This window comes from Mchenga conophoros, linkage group LG13 (genome assembly GCF_057382185.1).
Source record: "Mchenga conophoros isolate Kocher_MC1m ecotype Shallow Benthic linkage group LG13, M_conophoros_male_GT1.1, whole genome shotgun sequence".
Taxonomy (NCBI): Eukaryota; Metazoa; Chordata; class Actinopteri; order Cichliformes; family Cichlidae; genus Mchenga; species Mchenga conophoros.
The window spans coordinates 16,354,211-16,364,443 of NC_140538.1; the positions used below are offsets into that span (position 1 = coordinate 16,354,211).

The 10,233-nt window shown below is 39.6% G+C and overlaps 1 protein-coding gene across 1 annotated transcript; it reads left to right on the forward strand.

Moving 5' to 3' along the window:
• The first annotated feature begins 4,243 nt into the window (after positions 1-4,243).
• On the forward strand, positions 4,244-9,945 carry wnt8b (wingless-type MMTV integration site family, member 8b). The gene is made up of 6 exons (XM_085296736.1): positions 4,244-5,565; positions 6,091-6,124; positions 6,753-6,891; positions 7,495-7,620; positions 7,715-7,857; positions 9,036-9,945. Exons 1-6 carry the CDS (start codon positions 5,495-5,497, stop codon positions 9,603-9,605), a joined length of 1,083 nt encoding a protein of 360 aa, XP_085152862.1. The 5' UTR covers positions 4,244-5,494; the 3' UTR covers positions 9,606-9,945.
• Positions 9,946-10,233: the final 288 nt, after the last annotated feature.

Consider the following 10,233-nt stretch of genomic DNA (forward strand, 5'->3'; position numbering starts at 1 on the left):
TCTAGTTTTCGAGGTGCTATTACAGGGTCCTCTTTGCAAAAAATAAAAAATGACTAACAAGAAGCAAAGCGGAGATGCGAGGACAGACTCAAGTACGGTAGATGATGCTATTTACTTTACCTATAAAGAGAAACCATGGAAACTGCCGACAGTCTTAAGATGGAGAAATATCATAGTGTTTATCCTCTTACATCTGGGAGCACTTTACGGACTGATTCTCATTTCCTCCACATCGCCTTCAACCCTTGCGTGGAGTGAGTATTCAGGAAATCCAGGGGCATGCTTGGTTGTACGATTACATATGGGAAAAATGGAGGCTGATCCTCTCTAGCTTTATAAATTTCAGGGTAAAGTGCTATGAAAAAGTAACCTCTGGCACATGATAAAAAGACACTATCTGCATATCTTCAAACTAAATATCATAAAAAAGGAAGCCAACCTGACACGTTTTAAATAACTGAATGGCCATTTAAAAACATGCAATGTAATTCCACACGGGAAAAGTATTTGGCTACTGCTTTTACAGAGGTGTTCACACTTGCTGATCTGTTAATCAAGTGCTTTTTAAATTTTAAGTATTTGCACTTTTTGTTTTTACTGTATATTAAATTAAATACTGTAATGTAGTAAGAAAATATTGTTTTTTTTGTCATAAAACATTGATGTACCTAAATACTTAATATTAAGTTACAAAACATAATTGCGGATGTGATGCTTCTTTTGAACACTTGTACATAAAATAAAATGCAAAGTCTGAGATGTGATATACTTCATGCCTTCTCCCTGTCTATGTGTATGCAGAAGAACATATATGAATGGGTGAGGGACCATTGCCTCCACCACAAATATGTATGCACAGACGCAGACCCTCACAATGCCTCACGGGGATTTTTCTTCTCCCACATTGGTTGGCTCCTGGTCCAAGAACATCCTGACTGCGCTGAAAAGAAACAGAAACTCAGCCTGTCTGACCTGACGACAGATAAAGTGGTTATGTTCCAGAAACGGTGAGCAAACCTTAATGCAGACACTGATTTGGATCATAAAAAAAGTACAGTTATGCAAGACTCATTCAATCAACAACAAGCCACAGAGTGCAATAATGCACCTCATACTTTATTGGTAGTCCAGTTGATTTCTTTCCAAGCTCCTTAGAGTAGCAAGACTTGGATGACTGAGAACCTACACAGACATACTTTATTACTGTTTCTGAGCTTGATTTCTGCAAAACAATGTTGAAAAGTGAGTTTGGCCTTGAATTGATTTAGTAATGTTAACTTTTTGGTCACTAGTAAACATTTACACTGTTCTGGGCAAATCCTCCTCTGCTAATGATGGTCAGTGACCTGGTCAGAGGTACTGAGGAAGTTGTTGCCCTAATAACGATGATGTTGGTGCTCTTCATGCTATGTTTGATTTCTGTTCCATTTGGAGTCACTGGTAGTTCAGGAGGTAGAGCAGGTCCTATCTGCTCTAGTCTGCCTGCCTTGGAAAAGATACTAACCCAAGTATGTATGTGGATGTTACATAGAAAGCACTTGCTGAATGTGCTGAATGAATGGATGAGACATGTTGTATAAGTGCTCTGAGTTCTCCGGGAGAGTAGAAAAGCGCTATGTAAGAATTTGTCCAATTACCATTCAGAGTTTGTGCGTCTTTGAAACTAGTCCAAAAAAATGTTCATTGCAAACCAAATTGTAGCCAACTAAGAATGGATGTATGAGATGCTATCTGTTGATTTATTTCAGACATTACGTGGTGTCTATGCTGGTCCTCTGGTTCCTCGTGCCCACGCTGGTTCCCTGGTACTTCTGGGGTGAATCCTTAGTTGTGGGGTGCTTTGTCCCTGGGCTCCTCAGACATGTTGCAGTCCTAAATGCCACCTGGCTTGTAAATAGTGTTGCACAAATGTGGGGCAACAGACCTTATGACAAGAACATCAACCCAAGGGAAAACAAGTTTGTTTCTTTTAGTGCCGTAAGATTTTCTTTTACAACTCATTAAAGTTACTATTTGCAGTCAGGTCCTTAACTGTATGGACAGTGTCACAATTTCTTAATTTAACCTCTATATACCACAACAGCAGATTTAAAAAAAACTGAAGTGCAGACGTTCAGCTTGAATTCAATGGGTTAAACAGATTATTTTTGCATTAACTGTTTGGGAATTGCAGTCATTTTTGTCCACAGGATCCCATTTTCAGAGAATCTAAATTCATTTGAGAATTGACTGATAAGGTCAGGTGAGGCCTGCTTAGGCCTGCTCTTATTTCATTAAAGGTTAAGCAGATAAAAGCTATGGAGTCTGATTCCAAGTGTTTAACTTCAGTTTAATATCTACTAGCTGAACCCTCAATTTAAGGTTCAAAGAGATATAGGCTGAAAAGCCAAAACTAAACCTGAGAGGAAAAAAAAAAAAATTAGGAGAGGCCAAATCAAAATCTAGCATGTTAGTAAGAACTAATGTACTAACCAGCTCGGCAACAGCGACAGGCCTGAAAGACTACAGAAGAGAGAGATGATCAAAGAATGACTTTACAACATCGAAGTCAAGATCATAATGACCTAGAAGGTGCCAAACTTATTGTAATTGTAAAAGTACATATATAATGAGAAAATGTTTTCACAAGTAAGGGATTTGGAAGGATGTTAATCACAGGTGCTTAGCTTAACATACAAATGTGTGTGATTATCTTTTTATTTATTTATTTTTCAAGATTTTTAAATGGAAAAACGAGTGTACTCAGCATCAAATTATCCTTCACATGCTTCAACCAGTGTCTGTCTCCCTACTGCTTTTCTGTGATGAGTTATCATCACCATCACCAAATCAGTAGTTTGTCTCTTTTTAAGAATGACTTGCTACACTGATAAAGGCACTTTGTTCTTGATTTTCAGACTTTTTTTTATTGTTGTTTTTTGTATGTATGAACCTTAAGCAGGCACCAAATTCTTTGCACACCAGAACGGACTTCTTGTTTTTTTTTTTTTAAATTTGGAGCACTGTAAAACTATTCACATTCCGAATAAAAATAAATAAATAATGTAAATTTAAAAAAATGAAATAAAAGCAAGAATCACAACCAGTGCTGTTTGTTTTTTTATACTATCTATACTAAGAATCACTCAAAAGCAGCTAAGTATATGTTACTAATCAAAATGCTACTTTAGACAAGAAGATTATGCACTTTGACATTATTTAAAGAATAAAAAAAAATAAAAAATGACTTGACAAAAACATGAACTGTGTGAATGAATCTAAAAACCCTCAAAAACATTAAGTATTACATTTCAGCGCCACATATTGGATTCTGTGAAAATGACCCTTATAGAAATCACTTATCTTTGCTGATAGCTGTGTGAGTTTGGATCATATCCATCTGCAGGTTACACATTTGACATGCTATTCAGATATGGTCTGAACATTACTTGCAGCATTACGTTTCTGCTCCATTAAACTTTGACATTGTCCTTTTTTACTGTGGCAGGGTGACCAAATGCAGATAAACTTGCTGTGAGACAAAGGCAGCATTTGTGTGGGACACCTCTGAATTTAATCTAATTTACAAATAAAAATAAACTGTGCACTGCAAGTGTGGCAAGATTAGTATTCTTCTGTGCCTGGGATTAAATATTCATACACTGTCACACATTTGAACAATTATGACACATACATAAACAATGCCTCTTCACGCTATACTTTTATGCTGTGTGAAGCTAAAAATGTACTCAGTTTCCATCATGTTTACTGAAATCTGCAGTGCTAAATTTTTGGTGTTTGTTTCAGGTAAGGAATAACAAACTTCTTGTCGTAGCTCATGGTCATAGCACCCTAAGCATTCTCATCTGATCTGGGAAACTAAGCAGGATTGGGCCCGGTTAGTTGGGAGACCACATGTAAAAATGAGGAACTCTATGTTTGAGGTGGCTGTGGCTCAGGAGGGTGAGTGGCTTGTCCATCAAATGGTTGGTGATTCAATCCTTGGATACTCGAGGCTGCATGAGAAATTTTCTTTGGGAAATATACTAAACCCAGAGCTGTCCCCAATCCAGTGGGGTGTATACAAACGTTAGAAAAAATGCTTGTGTGAATGTGATTGTTTTATCCTATTGTAAAGTGTCCTTGGGTGACTTGAAAGGCGCTCATAAATAAAATTTATTATTATTATTATTATTATTATTATTATTATTATTATTATTGGGTGAATATGACTTGGAGTAAAAAAAAAAAAAAGGGGGGGGGGGGGAATGCCAAATAAGGACCAATTCATTTATAAGAAAAAAAATAAATGTAGTGTTTTTTTGGAGAAACAAAAACAAAAAAAAGAAGCTAAGGCAACAACGTGGTTCCTGATTTCATCTCATCTTACTTGTCAGTTCTTTTTAAATCTTAATCCAAAAACATCCCTCAGAAGTCCCTCATGATGACCCCCCCTCCCCCGCCCCAAATCCCAATTTGCACACAAGAAGATCGCAAAAGTCCTGCCTCAGATAAAGGAAGGGACCTAAAGGTCAGACGAGGTTATTGGGGAATAACCCTTTATCCAGTGTCAGGAAAGGGCCGTCTGGATTAGCGATGCAAATGTCCTATTTCTGATCAGTGGCTTGGCCTTCACTCTGTCACAATCCACCTTTTATGTGGCTGTTAAAATATAGCAGGCAAGTAAACAAAAATGTACTCCTACTAAGATCAGTAAAATAAATAAATAGAAAATTTTAAGGGAAAACCTGCTAAACACTCAAAATAAACATCGCCGCTCCCTGCAGCACGTCATCGCACATTATTCTGAGAATGCATCTATCAAGAACCCCCACCCAAACATCATTCATTTGCAGAATTTTGCTTTAACTCTCCTATAAATAAACAAATATTAATTAAAATAAATAAATCAATTTTAAAAATCAATCACTAATCGGGAGTATTTGACCTGTATGAAACTACACACTCGCTCGGTGCTGTTAAATTTCGTTGAGTAACAGTTTCCATGACAGATACACTGATTCAATCACACCTTTGTTAAACTGAACCAAAGTTTTCTGTTGTCCCATCAAACTGACAAACGGCTATCCTCCAGCTAATCCCCGACAAATCAACTGCTTTTCGATAGCTTAAATAAACATTTTCTCTGCGCAGAAATTCAAGGGATCACTGTTACACTTTTCCTAAAGGATTAAACAGATCTGCCTTTGCTTTTAAAGGAAGGCAGGGAACCTACCGTTGCTCGGCCCTGAAGGCCCAGGGTGCCCTTTTGATCATTTCAGTCTCTCCTTGGTGCATTACTTCTGATTGGCCAAGAGAGTAAGAAGGGGGAAAATCTTTAATTAAGCAGATAATCTCTTGTTGGGACGAGAGCAGCTCCATTTCAGAGCCCCCGCCTTGAATCCTGGAAGCCCTTGTGAAGTTTCATGTGCTGGTAGTTCAGTGTCCTCTCCATCTTCACGCCGTCTGCAGCTTTGGACGAGTTGCCGTCTCTTCCCTCCCCTCACCTGTCAGGATGTTCATGCACTGGGAGGTTTTTTATTACATTTTCATTCTCCTGACTCACATGAGGTCCACCTGCTGCTGGTAAGTTGGTTTATTATGAAATATTAGCCACTTTCTTGGCTATAACGTCCGCTCCAAATAGCCTACTGAAAAGGATTAACTGAACACACGCGGGGAACTTTTATTCATTTATTAATTCGAAAAATAAAAGCCCAATTTATTTAATAGAATTATTCAATAAGGAACCTTTTATAAAGGGCTTATTGGGTTTGAAGGCGGTTAATAAGCACTTAGTGTTGGCTAAATATAAGCCGTTTATGAGGTCGATTTGCGGGTAGCCAGGTTTTGAAAATTCCCTGAGATTTCTTACAAACTAAAATCCATCAACCAGCGAAATTTTTTTTTCTTGACTAAGTCAATAAAATAACATTCCCACATCAGTTCCCACTTTTAAAAAATCTTTCAGTAGTGTGGTTCACTAAAGTTTGAATACCCACATGTCATAGTTTAACATGTTACAAAGTGCACTAATGAGAGATGAATTAGCAGAGGAATTTGTGGAGGACACTGAGCTTCCCAGGGTGAATAAGCTGTCTCCTTTTCCAGGTCAGTGAATAATTTCTTGATGACTGGACCCAAGGTAAGCCAACTTTCTTTTGATCTTCTCTCCTCTCTGTTTTTCCACAAAAGAGAAAGACACTTCTTATGAGATCTTAACTCAAGTTTAGGGACAAATTCTGGTACCTGTCTGCGTTGAACAATGGTGCTACATCTGTGATATTCTTGGACTTTTGTGATTTTTTTTCTTTACCCCCCCATCCATACACTTGACCTTATTCAAAGGCTCTGTGTAGCCGAGGGTTGAATGTGTTAAGAGGCAAGAGCAGGCACTGCTGTAGTGGGTGGTCATCATTAGTGATCCAGACCCCTGTGAAAGAGGTGGTACTCCATCTCCCTGAAGGCCACTTGAGACATATTAGTTATATTATCATTCACACAGTCCGAACAAGCAGCAGAGCGGCAGGCGAAACCCGCACAGACGGCGCTTTGAGACTTTACTGCAGCTGATGAGACCTCCACATGCAAACTGAGCCGATAGCAGCGACTGACTTTCCCTGTACTTGATCAAGCTCGTTCAACCATGTTTCCTAAAAGTATAATATGATGCTTGTTAGGTAGGATGCATCCTGGTACTGAAATCACAGCAGATGCCATGTTGTGAAATCACACTGCTGTTGCTGTAAAATGTGCATTGTATTATAACGCAGGCATACCTGATCTACTCAAGCAGCGTGGCAGCAGGAGCTCAGAGTGGCATAGAGGAGTGCAAATACCAGTTTGCATGGGACCGCTGGAACTGCCCCGAGCGAGCTCTGCAGCTATCCACGCACAGCAGCCTGCGCAGTGGTAAGTCCTGACCCCCCCACCCCTCACAGAACAACTCAACGCCATCCCAAATATTCCCACACGCCTACGAGGCTGAGATTCCAACTCATGGCAAACATGGCAGATTTTCAAAGATGTTTAAAAAGTGGTATGCAACTGTGTGCTTTTTTTTTTTTTTTTTTTTTAGGTTTATTTCTGATGCTTGAGTTTTTTTGTCTTCTTTGTGTCTTACAAATATTTGCTTAGTCCAAAGAGTTGGGATTGTTACAGAGGCAAGTAAGACAAGAGCCAAAACAAAAAGGCACTCATGTCCCACCGAATCACAGCCTCTACATACAGAGATCCACAAACACAAAGAGACAGATTTGTTAGGTAATATAAAATAAAATTAGTTTAATTTAGAGAATATTTATAATAACTGTCAGTGAGGGTTTTACTCTCCTGGCACGAAGGCGGGATTTTTTTTCAAAATAATTTTCATTAAAAAAACAACAGCAACAACACAAAATACATAAAGTTAAACTCTCTCTGTAGTTGATTTAACTTAGTGGAAGGAAGCAACTGGAGTATAATTGTGTGAATGTATTAGACAACATAGCTAACAAGTTTCTCCGATGATAATAGCAAATCGAGAGACGGCGTTTGTCCACGCCATCAGCTCAGCTGGCGTTATGTACACCCTAACCCGGAACTGCAGCCTTGGAGACTTTGATAACTGCGGCTGTGATGACAGCAGAAATGGACAACGAGGTCAGAGAGATACACGAACGCGTACATGACATGTGAAAGGACAGTTTTCGCTTCCTAAAGCGATTCCAGTAATTTCATTCTTTTTGTTTTATAGGTGGTCACGGGTGGCTCTGGGGTGGCTGCAGTGACAATGTTGGCTTTGGTGAGGCCATCTCCAAACAGTTTGTTGATGCTTTAGAGACTGGACAGGATGCACGGGCAGCCATGAATCTCCATAACAATGAGGCTGGGCGCAAGGTACAGTATGCCCTCTTAATTTACCCGATCAACTTGCAAATGAAAAACGAGCATCTTGCATGAGATGCAGTACAATCATGCAATATTATGGCTTTAATTAACCACTCATTATTTAAACTGGGTGGCATCCTGGCTTAAAATGTAAGAATCTTACACGGCCCTCCGACTGATTGCAGATTGTAAAGCACCTTTTGAATCATTTTTCCCTGCGCAGAATTACGCTGAGTGTGCCACCCAAGCATCCCTTTCACGTCGCTATAAGTGAGGTGCCACTCGTCTCCAATAATAACAGCGTGTTCGGTGTACCAGAAGGGCCTATTTACCAGTGCTGAATGCTCCTTATGACAAAACCTCAACTCAAGAATCTCAGGATCACTGGTGCACGCTTAATTAGAGATCCTGGGGAGCCAGACATTGCACGGCATTCTGTATTATTCTGCTTTTTTTAAAATAAGTGTTTAGTTTTATTCTTGCAATAAGGATCCCACATTTATGTTGGTCTTTGTTTGGCCCCGAGGGAGTCTGAGGGGACCACAGGCGTGCAGCTGAAGTGGTCTTTGTTTACGGTGCCTTTGCTCCCCCCTGTTGGGCCCTGGGATCCCCATGGCACCTGGAGCATCATTGTAACAGAAAAAAATGGGGATAGAAAGAGAGAGGGAAAAACCCCTCCTTTTTCATTTATCCACTCAATGGGACTCTCCATTGGGTCGTCTCACACTAGAAAACATGTTGATAATGAACATGCTAAATAAATACTTCTATTTATTCTACGAGGAACAATGCGACCCGATGTGAAACTTTGATTCAGCCTCACTTCAACAGAAAGTTCATCCCCTCTTCACGGAAAGAAAACACCGCTTTTCAATTGACAGCTGTTTTGTGTTGGTTGAAGTCAGGAAACACAATGGATGACAAGGAACTCCGCGATGGACCTCGAAGCTATCATTTCTTCCTTTTCACCGCTTTCATGCCTTTATCTGAAAAACTTTGAGAATACAATCAGTTAATTTGACCACACGTCAATCAAGAATTTGCAGGAAATGTATGCACCAACACACAATTACGGTTTTTATGTTTTGACAGTTTTTCCACTAAACTCAGAGCAAAACACAGTTTTCTTTAATGCAGTGAACTATTCCTATTTATTTTGATAACATGAACTGTGTCTGTGTGCCCAGGCTGTGAAGGGAACCATGCAGAGGACATGCAAGTGCCATGGCGTGTCAGGAAGCTGCACAACTCAGACCTGTTGGCTGCAGCTGCCAGAGTTCAGAGAGGTGGGGAACTACTTGAAGGAGAAGTACCACAGGGCGCTGAAAGTAGACCTTCTGAGAGGAGCGGGGAACAGCGCGGCCAGCAAGGGGGCCATCGCCGAGACCTTTAGTTCCATCTCCCGTAAGGAGCTGGTCCACCTCGAGGACTCTCCTGATTACTGCCTGGAAAATCGCACTCTGGGTTTGCCTGGCACTGAGGGCCGCGAGTGCCTAAAGAAAGGCAAGAACTTGAGCAAATGGGAGAAGCGAAGCTGCAAGAGACTATGTGGGGAGTGCGGCCTGGCTGTGGAGGAGCGTAAGGCTGAGATGGTGTCGAGCTGTAATTGTAAATTTCACTGGTGCTGTGCGGTAAAGTGCGAGCAGTGCAGAAAGACAGTGACCAAGTACTTTTGTGTGAAAAAAGGAGGTCAGAGGGGAAGAAGCGAGAGCGCCGGGAGCCGCAGGAAGAACCTCAGACTGAGGAAGAAGCACTGAGGATCTTAATGATTTCTTGCAGCTCCCCGGCAGATTCTTTTTTAGATAGTTTGTTTTGGATAAAAGGATGATCTCAGACCGTCGTCAGTGTCCACAGCGTTTTAAAAGTAAACACAACGGCCACAAGATAAAGGAGATGAGAAGGGTTTTAACAAATTTATAGATGGTTAGGAATAAATGTATTTAAGATATATTTTTTATATTTTTTACAACATCTTGAAAAGTCACTGGGCATTTGAAGAGTTTTTATCTGCTTTCAAAATTCTCCACAACTTCATGTATTTATTGTCATGCAGATACACAATCTTGGTGGACGTGGCTATTGTGGTATAAATAACTTATGTGTGTGTATATATATATATATATATATATATATATATATATATATATATATATATATATATATATATATATATATATATATATATATATATGAACCCGTCAGTAATCTTTGTATATAAAACACCCATCAGTGTCAAGTTTTGAATTTTCTCTCCCATCATTTGGCTTGTTGTGACCTTTGCTCCACCTCTTCATGTATTTAATTGTACATAAAATGAAGCACTTTGTACTGTACATTGTTAATTTATTGCGAAGCATTTTCTAGTTTTGCTTTATTGTTAGTTTT

Coding starts and splice junctions, on each gene's coding strand:
- wnt8b (XM_085296736.1), top strand. CDS start 5,495: ATGTTCATGCACTGGGAGGTTTTTTATTACATTTTCATTCTCCTGACT. Junction 5,566..6,090: donor ATGAGGTCCACCTGCTGCTG/GTAAGTTGGTTT, acceptor CTCCTTTTCCAG/GTCAGTGAATAATTTCTTGA. Junction 6,125..6,752: donor TCTTGATGACTGGACCCAAG/GTAAGCCAACTT, acceptor ATTATAACGCAG/GCATACCTGATCTACTCAAG.